This window comes from Mustelus asterias, unplaced genomic scaffold (assembly GCF_964213995.1).
Source record: "Mustelus asterias unplaced genomic scaffold, sMusAst1.hap1.1 HAP1_SCAFFOLD_201, whole genome shotgun sequence".
Taxonomy (NCBI): Eukaryota; Metazoa; Chordata; class Chondrichthyes; order Carcharhiniformes; family Triakidae; genus Mustelus; species Mustelus asterias.
The window spans coordinates 282,062-302,169 of record NW_027590192.1 but is presented as its reverse complement, the minus strand read 5'-3'; the positions used below and the strand labels follow the sequence as shown (position 1 = coordinate 302,169).

Here is a 20,108-nt window from a genome sequence, read left to right as displayed (position 1 = left end):
AGGCCGTCCTCATGTGTGCAGAACTTGGCTATCAGTTTCTGCTCAGCGACTCTGCGCCGTCGTGTGTCGTGAAGGCCGCCTTGGAGAATGCTTACCCGAATATCAGAGGCCGAATGCCCGTGACCGCTCAAGTGCTCCCCAACAGGAAGAGAACAGTCTTGCCTGGTGATTGTCGAGTGGTATTCATTCATCCGTTGTCACAGCGTCTGCATGGTTTCCCCAATGTACCATGCCTCGGGACATCCTTTCCTGCAGCGTATCAGGTAGACAACTTTGGCCGAGTTGCAAGAGTTTGTACCGTGTACCTGGTGGATGGTGTTCTCACGTGAGATGATGGCATCTGTGTCGATGATCCAGCACGTGTTGCAGAGGTTGCTGTGGCAGGGTTGTGTGGTGTCGTGGTCACTGTTCTCCTGAAGGCTGGGTAGTTTGCTGCGGACAATGGTCTGTTTGAGGTTGTGCGGTTGTTTGAAGGCAAGAAGTGGGGGTGTGGGGATGGCCTTGGCGAGATGTTCGTCTTCATCAATGACATGTTGAAGGCTCCAGAGGAGATGCCGTAGCTTCTCCGCTCCGATGAAGTACTGGACGACGAAGGGTACTCTGTCCACCTTGTCCCGTGTTTGTCTTCTGAGGAGGTCGGTGCGGTTTTTCGCTATGGCGCGTCGGAACTGTCGATCGATGAGTCGAGCGCCATATCCTGTTCTTATGAGGGCATCTTTCAGCATCTGGAGGTGTCTGTTGCGATCCTCCTCATCCAAGCAGATCCTGTGTATACGGAGGGCATGTCCGCAGGGGATGGCTTCTTTAACGTGTTTAGAGTGGAAGCTCTCCACTCACATTGTTTGTACCTTTAAGACTTTATTAGCTGCAAGGATTCACATTCCAACCATTATTCTGTCAATTGAGTCTGTGTCTTTATAAGCCCTGTTTGTGAACAGAATTCCCACTCACCTGAAGAAGGGGCTTGAGGCTCCGAAAGCTTGTGTGACGTTTGCTACCAAATAAACCTGTTGGACTTTAACCTGGTGTTGTGAGACTTCTTACTGTTATTATTGGACAAGCAGCAAATCACCGTCACAATGCCAGGCTGATTGACGGCAGCGCGGACCAATGGGAAGAGGGGACAGTGCTGGAGGACCGACATGGAGCGGTCGGTCCTCCAACCAATCGGAGCGAACGAGGGGCGGGGCCAGCTTTGACTGGAGCATGCGCAGTGTGAGTAATGGCGATGGGAAACGGCTTTTGTTCTGGTCTCGGAAATCTGTTCGAGGTGATTGGCGGTACGGAGAGAGCAATGGATCGTCCAGGTGGGTGGAAACGCTGCGTAAGCATGTTGTGTAAGCCGCAAACCGCGGAAGAGAACTTCCCGGACCCAGTTTGTACCGAGCAGGGCTGCTGCTCCTCATGTTCGTCCCGGGTTAACGTTCGCCATCTTTATTGGGGGCAATATGCAGCAGTGCGCACGTGCGGCCGCCATGTTTGTAGAGGGCAATGTTGTCAATCAGTGGGAGGAGCTTGTTCCCCAGTGTTCAGAATGGAGACAACTTGTCCATCAAACTGCATCAACCGTCTGAGTCCCAATCTCTTATTGATGAGGCAGAGCGGTGACAGAGAAGGAAAAAGAAAGGAAAATAAAAACAGTAAATGCTGGAAAATCTCAGCAGATCTGACAGCATCTGTGGAGAGAGAATAGAACCAACGTTTTGAGACTGGATGACCCATAGACAGAGCTTGTACACGTGTAAACAGAGCATGTAAACTTTGACACCTCCATGTACCCTTGTACACCTCGATCAATCTACTTTGCTCTAAGGAGAACAACAAAGAACAATACAGCACAGGAACAGGCCCTTCGACCCTCCAAGCCCGTGCCGCTCCCTGGTCCAACTAGACTATTCTTTTGTATCCCTCCATTCCCACTCCGTTCATATGGCTATCCAGATAAGTCTTAAACGTTCCCAGTGTGTCCGCCTCCACCACCTTGCCTGGCAGCGCATTCCAGGCCCCCACCACCCTCTGTGTAAAATATGTCCTTCTGATATCTGTGTTAAACCTCCCCCACTTCACCTTGAACCTATGACCCCTCGTGAACGTCACCACCGACCTGGGGAAAAGCTTACCACCGTTCACCCTATCTATGCCTTTCATAATTTTGTACACCTCTATTAAGTCTCCCCTCATCCTCTGTCTTTCCAGGGAGAACAACCCCAGTTTACCCAATCTCTCCTCATAACTAAGCCCCTCCATACCAGGCAACATCCTGGTAAACCTCCTCTGTACTCTCTCCAAAGCCTCCACGTCCTTCTGGTAGTGTGGCGACCAGAACTGGACGCAGTATTCCAAATGCGGCCGAACCAACGTTCTATACATCTGCAACATCAGACCCCAACTTTTATACTCTATGCCCCGTCCTATAAAGGCAAGCATGCCATATGCCTTCTTCACCACCTTCTCCACCTGTGACGTCACCTTCAAGGATCTGTGGACTTGCACACCCAGGTCCCTCTGCGTATCTACACCCTTTATGGTTCTGCCATTTCTCGTATAGCTCCTCCCACATTATTTCTATCAAAATGCATCACTTTGCATTTATCGGATTGATCTCCATCTGCCATTCCTTTGCCCAAATTTCCAGCCTATCTATATCCTTCTGTAGCTTCTGACAATGCTCCTCACTATCTGCAAGTCCTGCCAATTTTGTGTCGTCCGCAAACTTACTGATCACCCCAGTTACACCTTCTTCCAGATCGTTTATATAAATCACAAACAGCAGAGGTCCCAATACAGAGTCCTGCGGAACACCACTAGTCACAGGCCTCCAGCCGGAAAAAGACCCTCTGTCTTCTGTGACCAAACCAGTTCTCCACCCATCTAGCCGCCTCCCCCTTTATCCCATGAGATCCAACCCTTTTCACCAGCCTACCATGAGGGACTTTGTCAAACGCTTTACTAAAGTCCATATAGACGACATCCACGGCCCTTCCATCGTCAACCATTCTGGTCACTTCTTCAAAAAACTCCACCAGGTTAGTGAGGCATGACCTCCCTCTCACAAAACCATGCTGACTATCGTTAATGAGTTTATTCCTTTCTAAATGCGCATACATCTTATCTCTAAGAATCTTCTCCAACAACTTCCCCACCACGGACGTCAAGCTCACCGGCCTATAATTACCCCGGTTATCCTTCCTACCCTTCTTTAATAACAGGACCACATTAGCTATCCTCCAATCCTCTGGGACCTCACCTGCGTCCAGTGACGAGACAAGCAACCCCAAGTTATCCAGCCTAACATTGGAACTATAATTCCTCATCCCTGGAACCACTTTGATAAATCTCCTATGCACCTGGTCAAGGAGCCTCACATCCTCCATAATGTGTGGTGATCACTGGTTTGCACAGACCCAGGTATTCTGTGTTCCTGTCTGTGATCTCATCGCATACTTACAATTGCACAGTGACATCACCCCTGCTCCCCGGGGATTTGCTCAACTGGGAGATTTTTCTCTGATGCCAACGCATCAGTCCAGCTGCAGGCTCCAGCAGGAGATTTTAATATTAAAATCAGTTAAATTGTTTCAGAGGTGAGTGTTTGTGACCATTCACGGGCGCGAGTTCTCATCATAAACCAGGTGTTCGCCTCCATGCTGTGGTACCGGCTGGTCCCTTTGACCCCTCCCCCTGGCTTTGTAGCCAATATCCAGAGAACCCTCCTGCGGTTCTTCTGGGACAATCGACTGCACTGGGTCCCTGCTGCGGTTCTGCATCTCCCGCTTGAGGAGGGCGGACAAGGTCTGGTGTGCCTCCGCACTCAGATAGCGACCTTCCGCCTCCAGGCCCTGCAGAGGTACCTTTACGTTGAGCCCCCTCCACAGTGGTGTGCCATGGCGACGTATTTCTTCCGCCAGTGGCACGGCCTCAATTATGACGTGCAGCTCCTGCATATCGAACTGGGGCGTGCTTCGACCGCCCTGCAGGAGTTGCCCATCTTTTACCAGGACCTCCTCACTGTCTGGAACACGGTCGACTCGCGACGCAGCTCTCCCCCGTCAGGAGTAGCGGCTCTCGTGCGAGCGCCGCTGCTCAGGAATCCGCTCCTCCAGCCGTATAACTTCAGGTGGCTGGCGGAGAGGAGGACTGTGGACGCCGGGGTGACCAGAATCGGGGACGTGCTGAGCGCGCGGGGGTGTCCAAAGCCAAAGCCATCCAAGACCTTAGGACGGTCATGCTCGGCCCCAAAAGTGCACGCGGTCTTGAGGCGGCACATGCTTGCGGTGGAATCCCGCCCGAGCGTTCCCCTGTTCGGGCGGAATTCCGCATTGGCCCAAAGCCTCAGCCCCCTCCCCTGGGTGAGGTGCCCCACAGCCTGAGCCGCCTCGCGGAAATGTCATCCGTGCCTTTTTCTACCGCGCGGAGGCGTTTCCTGTGCGGGCTGCTGCTGCACACCCTCCACTACTGCCTCCTCGCCTGTCGCCCGGATACACCTTGGCGGGCCTTGTTGCTGCCGGGCAGTGGAGGTCCTCAGTGGAGGTCCCTCTACGGAGGGATCTCCCCCAATTACGTCGGGGACCTGGGGTGGAGGGTGATGCATGCAGCAGTTCCGCACAACCGTAGGATTCACTGGTTCACGGGCTCCGAAGACTGCCCTCTCTGCGGCCTTGTGGAGTCCGTGGACCATGTCTATGTTGAGTGTCTTAGGCTGCACTCCCTTTATGTTTTCCTAAAGAACCTTTTGTTGATGTTTTGTCTGCACTTCAGTCCCACGCTCCTGATCTACGGACACCCGGTGCGGAGAGGGGAGGGTCGGGATGGCGACCTCCTCGTGAACCTGCTCCTGGGCCTGGCGAAACGCGCCATTTACCGGTCCAGGCTGCGGGCGATCGAGGGGGCCGTCCATCCTGACTGTCTTCCCCTCTACCGCGGCTACGTTCGCGGCCAGGTGTCCCTGGAGAGGGAGCATGTGGTGTCCACGGGCGAGGTTGACGCCTTCCGCGCCCGCTGGGCACCGCAGGGGTTGGGGTGCGTTATCGACCCTGATAATCACATTTTAATTTGATGTTTTTAAGTTTCCTTTGTATTTTGATTTCTGTTCGGGCTGTTCCCCCTCCTTTTTGGGGAGCTGCCCCTTTTACTTTGTCCTGATTTAATCTGAGTTTGTTTACTTGGTTTGGTTTGACCTAAAAAGAGGTCTCTCTGAATGAATATTGGGTACAGACAGACTCAAACTTCCTTCTGTCGCCCACATCTGTGAGTAAAACACATTCTTTTATCCCCCTTTCCATTTCTTTTCTCATTCTGGGGGAAATTAGGGACTTGCAGCAACTGAAGGGAAAGGGAGTGAATCCAGGGAGGCTGCAGACTCTGGAAAGGTTGGCCCAGGTCCCCCTCTCTCTGACTTAAAGACATTGACATTCTTTGCTCCCTCAGCTTGACACATTGATTTGTCTGGTTAAAAGGATGGTCCCTTTCCGAATGTTCACAATTAAAGGGCTGGTTTCCCCAGGAGATGGCTGACATTTAAGAGAACAATAAATTAATATAGGGCAGAGATATGCTTAGTGTTGTTACATTGTAGATTTGATATATTATTTATGGTTCTGTAACAAAGTACGTTTATTATTATTTCTCATTTTGTAATGTAACACTGAAGCTATGTGATATATTTCCACTCATCGAGTCATTACAGCGCAGAAGGAGTCCATTCAGTAACTCGAATCCATACCGACTCTCTGTCGAAGAATCCAGTCAGTCCCATTCCTTTCTATATTCCCGTTCCCCTGCAACTTTATTTCCTTCATGTGCCCATCTAATTTCTGAAATATATTAAAGGGGACAGTAAACGAAGATCGGACAGAGACGTGTCTGATGGTGTTTTTTATTCATCCTTGGGACACGGGCATTGCCGGCTGGGCCAGCATTTATTGCCCATCCCTATTTGCCCTTGAACTGAATGGCTCGCTAGGCCATTTCAGAGGCTGGTTGAGAGTCAACCACATTGCTGTGGCTCTGGAGTCACATGTAGGCCAGACTGGGTAAGGACGGCAGATTTCCTTCCCTAAAGCACATTAATGAACCAGATGGGTTTTTCTGGTCAATCGACAATGATTTCATGGTCATCAGTAGATTCTTAATTCTAGATTTTGTTTTTAAATTCAAATTCCACCATCTGCCGTGGTGGGATTCGAACCGGGTCCCCCAGAACATCAGCTAAGTTTCTGGATTAATAGTCTAGCGATAATACCGCGAGGCTATCCGCTCCCCTGTTGTTATATGGTTCGATATATTATTTATAGCTCTGTAATAAAATACACTTATTATATCTGGCTGTGTAATTTTGGACTGCAGCTATATTATATATTTCCAACAATCTCTTCCCTCAGAGAATTGTTAGTATCTAGATTTCTCTTCCATAGGGACCAGTGGAGGGATTGAATATATTCAAGGATGAGTTAGACAGTTTTTGAATGACAAGGGAGTCAATAATTATTGGGAACAGGCTGGAAAATGGAGAGAAAGCTCAGATGAGGAAGGATTTCTTCACTCAAGGATGTGGTGATGTTTTGGATTCTCTACCGCAGAGGACTATAGAGCCTCAGTCATCAAGAATTTTCAAGCGAGGGATTGATAGGTTTCTAGATATTGAAGATATCGATGGATATGGGGGACAGTGTGGGGAAAATAATGCAGAGGTAGATCAACCAATAATCTGAATGAATGAATGTTTGAGCAGACTCGATGGGCCGAATGCTGACTGCAGCTCCTATTTGTTCTGATTTCTGTGCTGGACAGGAAGCAGTGAGCATGGATCTGTCAATCAGCCTCAATCAGCACCTTCAGGAGAATTGGGAGGGTGAATATTAGATACAGCAGAGTGAGAATGGAGGGAGAGTGTGTGGGATGGAGATTTACAGCTTTTGGGGAATGGGAGAGGAAAGAACGTTCATTAGAATCATAGAATTGCTGCATCTTATCAACCGTCCCTGAGCTTTCACAATGAATCCCACTTCTGAGGACACCCTTATCTCTGACTTGTCTGTACTGCCGGCAGTCTCACAAAGCAGCTGCCTGTGTGCTGATACGGGAGGCCCTGCTGGGCAAGTTTAATGCTCCATGACTGTGTCTTTAATGAACGCTCCATAAACTAGCAATGTAGATTTGAATATTGATCGTATTCTGAATTGTGATTTTTTTTCTAAATTGATTTACAGGATATTAGACAAGGAGAAATCAGACAGAAATCTCCAACATCACATCGAGATCTGACAGAGTGACTCGACTTCTTGAGACCTGAATATCATCGGCCTTTGAAGCTAGCAGGAGAAATGTTTGTTTGGCCTCTTGGCTTCAAAAGATTGTAAACATCACTTTTACTAGAAATGCAGTGAAATACACACACCCGAGTGAGAGTGTTCCAGTGCACTGAGTGTGGAAAGAGCTTTAACCAGTTACACAGCCTGAAAATACATCGCAGCATTCACAGCAGGGAGAGACTGTACCCGTGTTCTGTGTGAGATTTAACTGATTGTTTAACCTGGAGAGTCACAAGGACACCCGCACCATGGAGAAACCATGGAAATGTGGGAAGAGATTCATGTTCCCATCTCTTCTGGAAATTCATCAACGCAGTCACACTGGGGAGAGGCCATTCACCTGCTCTGTGTGTGGGGAGGGATTCACTGACTTACCGAATCTGCAGAGACACCAACGAGTTCACACTGGGGAGAGGCCATTCACCTGCTCTGTGTGTGGGAAGGGATTCAGTCAGTTACCCAGCCTGCAGAAACACAATCTCACTCACACCATTGAGAGACCATTTAAATGCTCTGACTGTGGGAGTGGCTTCAAAAGCTCTGGGGAACTGGTGTCCCACCAGCGCACTCACATTGAGGAGAGACCGTTCACCTGCTCTCACTGCACAAAGAAATTTAGAACTTCATCCAACCTGAAGATACACCAGCGAGTTCACACTGGGGAGAGACCATTCACCTGCTCTGTGTGCGGGAAGGGATTCACTCAGTCATCCCATTTACAAACACACCAGGGAGTTCACACTGGGGAGAGACCATTCACCTGCTCTGTGTGTGGGAAGGGATTCACTCAGTTATCCCACCTGCTGAAACACAATCTCACTCACACCAATGAGAGACCATTTAAATGCTCTGACTGTGGGAGTGGTTTCAAAAGCTCTGGGGAACTGATGATCCACCAGCGCATTCACACTGAGGAGAGACCGTTCAGCTGTTCTCACTGCTCAAAGAAATTTAGAACTTCATCTGACCTGCGGAGACACCAGCGAGTTCACACCGGGGAGAGACCGTTCACCTGCTCAGTGTGTGGGAAGGGATTCACTCATTCATCAAACCTGCACACACACAAAGTCACTCACACCAATGAGAGACCATTTAAATGCTCTGACTGTGGGAGCGGATTCAAAAGCTCTCAGGATCTGGTGTCCCACCAGCGCATTCACACTGAGGAGAGACCGTTCAGCTGCTCTTACTGCTCAAAGAGATTTAAAAGGTCATCCAGCCTGTGGGAACATCAGCGAGTTCACACTGGGGAGAGACCATTCACCTGCTCTGTGTGTGGGAAGGGATTCACTCAGTCATCCAGCCTGCAGAAACACAAAGCCACTCACACCAATGAGAAACCGTTTAAATGCTCTGACTGTGGGAGTGGATTCAAAAGCTCTCAGGATCTGGTGTCCCACCAGCGCATTCACACTGAGGAGAGACCGTTCAGCTGCTCTCACTGCACAAAGAGATTTAGAACATTATACAACCTGCAGACACACCAGCGAGTTCACACCGGGGAAAGGCCGTTCACCTGCTCTGTGTGTGGGAAGGGATTCACTCAGTCATCCAGCCTGCTCAGACACAAAGTCACTCACACTAATGAGAGACCATTTAAATGCTCTGACTGTGGGAGCGGATTCAAAAGCTCTCAGGACCTGGTGTCCCACCAGCGCACTCACACTGAGGAGAGACCATTCAGCTGCTCTCACTGAACAAAGAGATTTAAAAGGTCATCCAGTCTGGGGGAACATCAGCGAGTTCACACCGGGGAGAGACCATTCACCTGCTCTGTGTGTGGGAAGGGATTCACTGCTTCATCCAGCCTGCTGAGACACAAAGCCACTCACTCCAAGGAGAGACCCTTTAAATGCTCTGCCTGAGAGGCCGGCTTCAGAAGCTCTCAGGAACTGATGATCCCCGAGCACATTCACACCGGGGAGAGGCCGTTCAGCTGCTCTCACTGTTCAAGGAGGTTTAGAATATAATCAACACTGCTGAAACACCAGTGAGTTCAGACCGGGGAGAAACCATTCACCTGCTCGGTGTGTGCGAAAGGATTTACTCAGTTATCCAGCCTGCCCAGACACAACATCATCACACCCAGGAGAGACCCTTTAAATGTGGGCGTGGCTTCAAAAGCTCTCGGGAACTAATGTCCCACCAGTGAGGTCACACCAGGCAGAGGCTGGTCACCTGCTCTGACTGGGAAGGGATTCACTCAGTCAGCAAACTTGGTGAAACACCAGTGAGTTCACAAGTGATGACAGTTCTGGGATTATTCTTGTGAATCTTTCTTGCCCCTTCTCCAGTGCCTCTGTTTCCTTTTTCTAAATGGAGATCACAAACAGAACATAGAACAGTACAGCACAGGAACAGACCCTTCAGCCCACCATGTTGTGTCGAACATGATGCCAAATTAAACTATTCCTTTCTGCCTGCCCTTGGTCCATATTCCTCTATTCCTTGCATATTCATGTGCTTATTTAAAACCCCCTTAAACACCCCTATCGTATCTGCCTCCACCACCACTCCTAGCAGCGCATTCCAGACACCTACCACTCTCTGTGTAAAAACCTTACCTCTCACATCTCCTTTGAACTTTCCCCGTCTCACCTTAAGTGCATGCTCCCTGGTATTAGACATATCGACTCTGAGGAAAAGATTCTACGTCTCTCATTTTATAGACTGCTATCAGGTCTCCCCTCACCCTCCACCGCTATCGAGAAAACAATCCTCGTTTGTCAGTCGCTCATACCCTCCAATCCAGGCAGCATCCTGGGAAACCTCTTCTGCACCCTCATCAAAGCCTCTGCATCCTTTCTGTAATGTGGTGACCAGAATTGAACACAATATTCTAAGTGCGGCCCAAACAAAGTTTTATAAAGCTGCAACATGGCATGCTGACTCTTGTACTCAATAAAGGCAAGCATGCCATATGCCTTCTTTACCGATAAATATTTGTCTGGCTAATTTCAGGGAGCTCTGGACTTGAACCCCAAGATCCCTCTGTACATTAACTGTATACTTATCCTTAATATTTGATCTGCCAAAGTGCAGCACCTCACACTTGTCCGGATTAAAATCCATCTGCCGTTTCTCCGCTCATATCTGCAGCTGATCTACATCCCACTGTATCCTTTGACAACCTTCTACACTATCTACAACTCCATCTAGCTTTGTGACGTCTGCAAGCTCACTAACCCACCCATCCACGTTTTCATCCAAGTCATTGATATATATCACAAATAGCGCAGGTCCCAGTACGGATCCCTGCAGAACACCACTGGTCATGGACCTCCAGTCAGAAAAACACCCTCCACCACTACTCTCTGACTTCTCAGGGCAAGTCAATTCTGAATCCAAGTGGCCAAGTCACCGTGAATCCCATGCATCTTAATCTTCTGGATGAGCCGACCATGAGGGACCTTGTTGAAAGCCTCACTAAAATCCATGTTCACAACATCCACTGCTCTACCCTCATCGATCACCTTCGTCACCTCCTCGATAAAATCAATCCAGTCAGTAAGATGTTGACGGTGCTCCCACTGCAGTCCTGTGATGAAAATATAGACTGGTTGGTGAAATGTAGATAACAGGTAGAATTGATATCTAATGAGGACTTTATACTTTAGAATTGAATACAGGGCTCATTGTTACTAACGGGGAAAGAAGGGTTAAAACCCTTACCCAGAACCCTTTTCACACACACGTGGACATCTCTGAATCTGACACACACCAAATGGAACGTTACACAAGGGGCTGGAACTCACTGGAATTTCTTAACAACCTTTCAATAGAAATGTCCTGGTACCGACTGTGACAAAGGACACAACAGACAGCAAGAACCAGGAGGAACCTTTAACCCAGAGAATGTTAATAACCTTGTTCAGGACACCGGTGCCAGGCACAGGAGGATCCCATGAAAAACGGAACATTTAATTTCTGTCTGTTTCACAATTCTAAATGATTGATTCTTTATCAAAGGAATGTTTAAAAACAGCATTGTGATATTCCGAGGTCAACTGTGTCTGGGAAAGGGGCACACTGATGTGTTTTTATTTTAAACAGGAGGATCCATTGAAAAGCAGCTCTGGGCGATACGAGCACCTCCTGACCTACTTTCAATTCATTTCAAATCACCCATCACTTTCCCTGGAATATTCTTTATTCTTCCCTGGGATGTGGACACTGCTGGCAAAGCCCCAGCACACGTTGCTCAGCTCCTAATTGCCCCTGAACGGAGTGACTTGCTCGGCCATTTCAGAGGGGCAGTTAAGAGTCACCCACATCGCTGTGTGGGTCTGGATTCACATGTCGGCCAGACCGGGTAAGGATGGCAGATTTCCCTCCCTAATAGGGAGCATGAAGAGGGTGAACTGGACAGGTTTTTACAACAATCGATGACAGTTTCATGGTCACCGTTTCTGAGACTAACTTTATATAATTCCAGATTGATTCACTGGATTCAAATCCCACCGGCTGCCTGTCCCCAGACCCTTTGCTGGGTCTCTGCATTACTCGGCCAGCGACATTCCCACCACCTCCCCCTGAATGGAATATTCCACACAACCCTTAGTTAAACAGGAAGGAGAAAAGAGAGAGGCTTTGACCTTTGGATGACCTCATCACCAACGACAGAAACTTAAAGCTGACCATTCTGTAAAAGTTTATAAACTTTATTTTTATAAAACACAGAGTAAGAAACAGGTGAAAAGTAACGATGGATGTTGTGACTGACATCAGAAACATTGATTGACCGGATAAACACTCACTACATCACAGAGCGATCCTGAACCATTAAAGAATTGACCCACAATAAGGAATGAGAGAGCCTTATAAAAAGGGGCAGGAGTTTACACAGAGAGGTGACACCCACAGCTGCTCAGGATGATGGAATTCAGTTCAGGAAGGGGATAAAGTGAGAAGATTTTGTGATTCAAGGCAGAAGTATTGAACAATCTGGAATCAGTGCTTCTCGAGCTTGCTGACCAGCCGAACACTTCAATTAATCTCATCATAAAAACCCCCAGTGTAAATAACATAGATTTGACTGAGAAATGTTGAAGTGTTGATTCAGAGACACAAGTTTTGACTTCCCACTTGAGCCTGGGGCACCTTTCTGTCTCTGTTGCTCGTGTCAGTGACAGCCAGGCGACGGAGCTGAGGGCTGAATTTAGCTGAGAATAATGGGGCCTGCGCCCCAGTTGGGCGTCGCCCCCCCCCCATGGGCGTCACACTAACAGAGAGACAAGGAGGAGGACTGACTGGGAAATGAGCCTCCAGCCAATCTGGGCATGGGTGGGGTGACCGGGGCTGATGGTGATGTGACCCCGGGGTTCAGTGTCCCTGTGTCCAAAGCAGGGAGTCACAGGAATGGGACAGAGCAGCTGAAGAGAAACAATTTGTGTCCAGAACATCCTTTTACTCTGGTTGTCTTTGATCCTCAAGTCATTTTCTGTTTGTTTTAACCATGTTCTGTTTCATGAATAAACTTTTATCAGTAAAATTATTTGATTGTTCTGGACTTTTCCTGATGAGATTGATGCACTTTAGGGAAAGTGGGTGAGAGGGGTTGGCAGGCTCTTTAACAGAAAGTGAGTCCCTCTAAGGTAATTGGCAAAGGAGCCAGAGGGGGAGATGAGATTTTATTTTTGACACAGCGATGTTAGAAAATGGGGATCAGGGAGTCAATTAACCCTTTCTCCCCTTTTCCCAAACTCTGAAATGATTCCCAGTGATAACCCTTATTGGTGACAGTGGTTAGATTTTATTCAGTATCAATAAGAGCTGACACAGGCTAATGTCTGAGCAGTCGTATCAAAGTGCAGCAGCATTACCATTACACTCTGGGTAGAAGCAGCATCTCCACGGAAATGCTCCCTGCTCTGCCCCAGATGCCATGGCACCAGTCAATGCAATATGTAAAACCTCGACAAATCTCTGTGCTCGGGGAATCCCTTCTTATACTTTGTTACATCACAAAGTCTATGGAGACTGATTTAACCCAATCATTGTCCAGCTAACAGAACAAAATCTGTCATTGAACCATCTGTATCTGCCCAAGCCACATCAAACTCTAAAACCAATTGTCTTCCCACGCTCCGTCCCTGGTACAGGGAGTCAGCATTCCCATGCCAAACAGTGAAAACATGGTGGCCTTGACACACAGGTGTCGACTAGGATTCAAGGCACTCCTGTTTTCTCTGTCCTCTGGGAGCTGTTTATCTCCCTGCTCCCACACAGCAAGTCGTCTGTTCTCAGCTCTGCTGGATTTCTGCTGACGTTTGGCACCTTTTACACCTTTCGGATCAATAAAACATTTGGTCAATGACCCAAACCACAATTTCCCATCCTGTCACCTGTCAACCATCCTTACCCAGAGTGTAATCACAACAGGAATAAAAACAGGAGAAGTGTAACAATCAAATTCAAAATCAATGCACAGCCAGTCATAGAATTTAATTTAATATTCACTAATTAGCAAGAAAACCCAAAGTAGGGGGTCCCCCAGGATTCTTACAGTCCACACCTTGAGGGGGAGGAGAACTCTCTCTCTGACCCTCACTCAATTTCAATTCGTTATTTTCCAGTTCTGTTCTGGCCTCACCTGGGGTAACATCTAATCGATCTTTTCTTAGAACCATAGAAAATTACAGCTCAGAAACAGGCCTTTTGGCCCTTCTTGTCTGTGCCGAACCATTTTATGCCTAGTCTTCTCCTGAAGGAGCACTGTGAGTTTGAGGTTACTAGTCTATAAGGACAGATGGTTCAAGCAACAGATCAAGCATGGATGTAAAAGATTCTCCAGCTCTCTCTTTACCCCTATCCAACTTGTGGACAGTTCTTATTCAGTATTATTTCTCCCAATCCCTGAATTGTCCCAATCTATAATATTACGCATTTTATTTTAATTTTCCTCACTTTGTGAGCATGTGCAGTGTGTTTAATTGGATCCTGATTGTTTTGAACTCAGTTTCTCTCTGGAGTGTGTGTCAATGCCTTGATGATGTCACAATGTTGTCTCAATCCCCTGGCCACATTAACCATTTCATCTCCTGCTGTGTCTCAAGTAGCTGTGTGTGTTTGGGACCCGCTCTTCACTCCATCTCACCATGAATTTAGGCTTGCTATTTTTCACATGTAACAAATCACATCTGTACACTCACTCCGGTGTCCCAAAATCATGTCACACATTCTTAACTCTCAGATGCACGAATGAAATGATCAAAATGTGTCTGTCTTTCTTATCTCCCCCTGTTATGGTGCTGATGTTTCATGTAGTGGCCGGGCTTTCAAGTGTGGATTTCTTTGAACAAGGATGGACAAGGATGTAAATATCTCCCAGAGAAAGTGATCAACTTATTCATCCCATCGACACATTCCAGACTTTCACTAGAATGTAGGTGGATACCAGATTGATATATTCCATTCAACCACATCCAAGGTGAGTTATTCCAATTCCCTTATTGTCCTGTATTTCTTACAACTAACCACAGGAGACCCAGGGACATGTTACAATAGTTTATTCATGCTTCAAGCCTGGAGGGAACAACCCCAGAGAAAGCTCTGGAGGAGCACCCTCTTGTGATACAGCTCAAAGTCACAGCTCTGACACAGCTCTCTAATACAGTAATCACAGTGACATCACTCTAATACAACTCTCAGCTCCAAGTCACAGATACAGACAGCTTACACAGTTATTCAAGAAAGTGAAAAATGCAAGGGTTGTGAGGAAGAATATTTTGATGCAGCGAATGGTTATGATCTGGAACTCACTGCGTACGAGGGTGGAGGAAGTTGAGACAATAAATAATTACAAAGGAAATTGGATGGGCATTTGTGGGGTTTCAAACAGAAATGCTGACTAAATATCTCTTACCTTCCTAACACATTGTCATTCAATGATCCTTGTGAAAGTTGAAACCAGGTATTTGCAACAAGATTCAAAGAGCATCAGCCCACTGGAGGCAAAGTCATGAGACCGGCCAGTCCAGCAGAAAGAAACCCTCCGACCCTCCCCATTGACCAACTGTGAGAATGAACAAAATGCAATCCTGGATGTAATTGAGAGCAGAAACAATAACAGCAGAATCCAACCCTGGAATCATTCGTGAACCTGTTGGTGTCTCAGCAGCTGGGATGAAACTCTGAATCCCTTCCCACACTGAGAGCAGGTGAACGGCCTCTCCCCAGTGTGAACTCGCTGGTGTGTCTGCAGATTGGATGACTGAGTGAATCCCCTTCCACACTGAGAGCAGGTGAACGGCCTCTCCCCAGTGTGAACTCGCTGGTGTGTCTGCAGATTGGATGACTGAGTGAATCCCCTTCCACACTGAGGGCAGGTAAACGGCCTCTCCCCAGTGTGAACTCGCTGGTGTCTCCGCAGGGTGGATGACAGAGTGAATCGCTTCCCACACTGAGAGCAGATGAATGGCCTCTCCCCAGTGTGAACTCGCTGGTGTGCCTGCAGCTGGGATAACCGAGTGAATCCCTTCCCACACTGAGAGCAGGTGAACGGTTTCTCCCCAGTGTGAACCTGCTGGTGTCCCCACAGAGCGGATGCCTGAGTGAATCCCTCCCCACACTGAGAGCAGGTGAACGGCCTCTCCCCAGTGTGAACTCGCTGGTGTTGCTTCAGGATGGATAACCGAGTGAATCCCTCCCTACAGTGAGAGCAGATGAATGGCCTCTCCCCAGTGTGACTGCGCCAATGAGCTTCCAGCTGAGATGGGGTTCTGTATCTCTTCTCACAGTCCGCACATTTCCATGGTTTCTCCATGGTGCAGGTGTACTTGCCGCTCTCGTGGGTGGACAATCAGTAGAAGCCTCGTACACACACAGAACACGAGTACAGTCTCTCCCCGCTGTGAATGGTGTGATATTTATTCAGGCTGTGTAACTGCTTAAAGCTCTTTACTCAGTGCACTGCAACACTCTAATTCGAGTGTGAAAGCTTTTCCAGTCACACTGATGTTTGAATTTTTTTCAAATTGACAGACTGGACAAACTTTTCTCCTTCTCGATTCAAAGGCCGATGATATTCAGCTCCCAAGGAATATGACTCTGTCAGATCTAGACGTGACGTTTGAGATTTCAGAACGTGATTCCTCTTTCAATATCCTGTAAAATGAGTTTATTAAAGCCATCACAAGATAGAAATTCAGAAGACACAATTCCTGTTTCTATGGAACATTATTTCCTCTCTCATTCCCCAAGAGCTGTGAATCTCCATCCCACACTCTCCCTCCATTCTCACTCTGCTGTATCTAATATTCACCCTCCCGGTTCTCCTGAAGGTACTGATTGAGGCTGATTGACAGATCCATGCTCACTGCTTCCTGTCCTGGACACAAAAATTATAAGAAATCGGACTGCAGTTGGCCATTCAGCCCATCGAACTGCCTCAATCATTGATTGAGAATTGGCCGATCTAGCTCAGCGCCATTTCCCATGCTATCCCCCAGATGGCTCGATGCCTCAATATCTTCAATATCTCAAAACTTATCAATCTCTGGCTTGAAATTTCTCGATGACTGAGGCTCCACAGTCTTCTGGGGTGCATCATTCCAAAACTTCACCACATACTTGAGAGAGGAAATCCCTCCTCATCTTAACTTTCACCCCATTTTCCTACTTGTTCCCCATAACGCTTGACTCGTTTATCAATCAAAAATCAATGTAACTCACCCTGGAATATATTCAATGACTCTCACCCTCCACTGATCCCTGTGGAGAAGAAATCCAAAGACTAATGACTCATAGGCAAGAGATGAATGACTGGAAATATCTAAGGTAGCGACAGTACAATATTAATCTGTCTGAAGTTCAATCTTCATTCAGAGAGAGAGGAGCAGCAGCTTTGCTGGGCAACAATGGAGGAAGCTCCGTGCAGCCATGCACACAAGTTCGGACTCTGATTGGCTGGAGGACCAGCACCCATCCGGTCCTCCACGCATTGCCATTGGTCAATCTGCCGCATGTGGACAATGAGGGGAGCCCACGTGGGGGTGGGCGGGGCTTTGACCGCCAGCCGCGCTGAGCTGGTGTCCAATTCGCAGTGTGCGGCTTCTGTAACCAGTGATATTGCTGCCAATGGGACACTGTGTGCTGGGAACGCCCCTCTGAGTCATTGTGACGGCACAATGGAGCCCTGCCTGAATCAGCCAATAGCAATCACTCTGCTCCGTGGTGACGTCTCCGGGTTCAGGCGCGCGGACCCGGGAGCCCCGCCCCCACCCATTGTTCCCCAGTCTGTCCATTCCACACATTGTTAGTCCAGTCAGATAGACATATATCTGTCTGGCAGCCTGCATGGAGATTTCCAGCTGTGTCCAGGACAGGAGTAAGAAGTCTCACAACACCAGGTTAAAGTCCAACAGGTTTATTTGGTAGCAAATACCATTAGCTTTCGGAGCGCTGCCCCTTCGTTAGGTGGAGTGGAGAAATACTCACAAACAGGCCATACAGAGACACAAACTCAATTTACAGAATAATGATTGGAATGCAGTCTTTACAGATAATCAAGTCTAAAAGGTACAATGTGAATGGAGGGAGCATTAAGCACAGGTTAAAGAGATGTGTATTGTCTCCAGACAGGAAAGCCAGTGAGATTCTGCAAGTCCAGACAAGCTGTAGGGGTTACAGATAGTGTGACATGAACCCAAGATCCTGGTTGAGGCCGTCCTCATGTGTGCGGAACTTGGCTATCAGTTTCTGCTCATCCAGGACAGGAAGCAGTGAGCATGGATCTGTCAATATATAGAACGGGGTAAGGGTTTGCTCTGCAGAGAGCCAGCATTGAATCAGTGGTCAGAATGGCCCCATTCCAAGCCCTGATGTCTGACTGATCTAAAGAGAGAAATTTCAGCTGCTCCAGTCTCTCCAACTAACTGAACTGCCTCATCATAGAATCGTACAATGCAGAAAAGGCCCTTCAGCCCATCGAGTCTGCACTGACATGCAAGAAACGCCTGACTTCCCACCTAATCCTATTTACCAGCACCTGGCCCATAGTCTTAAATGTTCTGACTTGCCAAGTGCTGATCCAGGTACTTTTTAAGGATGTGAGTTGCCATTCTCACAAATCTCCTCTGCACCTCTCTAAGAACTTCACATCTTCCCTAAGGCCTGGGGCCCATATATAGGGTTCCATTCTTGAGGGATAGAATTGAACAGCAGGGAGGTTATATTCGACTTGATTAGAAGCGCAATTATACTACACTTGGAATACTGTCAACAGTTGTGAATCATTTAGAATCATAGAATTCCTCCAGTGCGGAAGGAGGCCATTCAGCCCATTGAGTCTGTACTGACTCTCCGAAAGTTCATCCCAGCCAGGTCTACTCCAGCCTATCCTCGTAACCCCGTATTTACCATAGCTAATTTCCCTCACATGCACCTCGTTGGACTGTGGTGGAAACTGGAGCACCCGGAGCAAACTCATGCAGACACAGGGAAAATGTGCAAACTTCACACAGACAGTCACCCAAGGCCAGAATCAAACCCGTCTCCCTGGATTTGTGAGGCAGCAGTGCTAACCACTGTAGAAATAAAGGCACTGGAGAAGAGGCAAAAAAAAGTCACAAGAATAATCCCAGGACTGAGAGCATTTAACCCTCAGGAAAGGCTGGGGCTGTTGATTGTTACAAAGACATTCTCAGTTTAAAAAAGGTTTATTTTTGATGTTACATTGTTCCAATTTGGCTGTACACTGCCCAATTATGGAACCCAAATTGTCCTTTTAAATGGTTTTAATTTGGCAGAGATATAACCATCAAGCAAAGAGTCAGACACCAAATCAGTCAATTGTATCAAAGTTTATTGATTACATGCAACTTTTAGAAACTGATCGGGTCAAGTTTACTCATCAATGTAACTCTACCAACTCCACACTTTCAAGTCAGTGATCGATCCAAGAGAAGTGGACGACAATGTGAAATCCTGGGGCTGACAGAGAAACAGTCACTGCCTCTGAGAAGCACGGACGGCACCTTCCTGGGGTTTCAAATAGCAGGGAACCCTTCACTGAACCATTCCCAGGACTAACTACTCATCTTTGTTTTATTCATTCGTGGGACACGGGCATCGCTGGCTGGCCGGCATTTATTGCCCATCCCTAGTTGCCCTTGAGAAGGTGGTGGTGAGCTGCCTCTTGAATCACTGCAGTCCATGTGCTGTGGGTTGACCCACAATGCCGTTAGGGAGGGAATACCAGGATTTTGACCCAGCGACAGCGAAGGAATGGCGATATATTTCCAAGTCAGGATGGTGAGTGGCTTGGAGGGGAACTTGCAGGTGGTGGTGTTCCCATTTATCTGCTGTCTTGTCCTTCTCGATGGAAGTGGTCATGGGTTTGGAAGGTGCTGTCTAAGGATCTTTGGTGAATTGCTGCAGTGCAGATAGTAAACACTGCTGCTACTGAGTGCGGTGGTGGAGGGAGTGGATGTTTGTAGATGTTGTGCCAATCAATGGGCTGCACGGTGGTGCAGTGGTTCACACCGCTCCCTCACAGCGCCAGGGTCTGGGTTCCATTCCTGGCTTGGGTCACTGTCTGTGTGGAGTTTGCACATTCTCCCCGTGTCTGCGTGGGTTTCCTCCGGGTGCGCCGGTTTCCTCCCACATTCTGAAAGACGTGCTGGTTAGGTGCATTGACCCAAACAGGGTCAGGACTGTGGTGATTAGGGGAATTTCACAGTAACTTCGTTGCAGTATTAATGTAAGCCGTACTTGTGACTAATAAATAAACTTTTAAAATTTTAAAAGTGAGGAATATTCCATTACACTCCTGACTTGTGCCTTGTAGATGGTGGATAG

The 20,108-nt window shown here is 47.8% G+C and overlaps 2 protein-coding genes across 2 annotated transcripts in view; one reads left to right on the top strand and one right to left on the bottom strand.

Annotated features, from left to right (window-relative positions):
- LOC144485612 (uncharacterized) overlaps window positions 1-20,108 on the bottom strand; it is a 100,276-nt gene that overhangs the window by 11,156 nt on the left and 69,012 nt on the right. Inside the window, exon 9 of the mRNA XM_078203709.1 lies at window positions 15,442-16,030. Within this exon, the coding sequence (XP_078059835.1) occupies window positions 15,442-16,030 (589 nt within the window). The remainder of the gene's footprint in view (window positions 1-15,441; window positions 16,031-20,108) is intronic.
- Window positions 1,207-12,791, top strand: LOC144485616 (uncharacterized). The gene is made up of 2 exons (XM_078203713.1): window positions 1,207-1,307; window positions 7,209-12,791. The coding sequence occupies exon 2, from the start codon at window positions 7,559-7,561 to the stop codon at window positions 9,005-9,007; it is 1,449 nt and encodes a 482-aa protein (XP_078059839.1). The 5' UTR covers window positions 1,207-1,307; window positions 7,209-7,558; the 3' UTR covers window positions 9,008-12,791.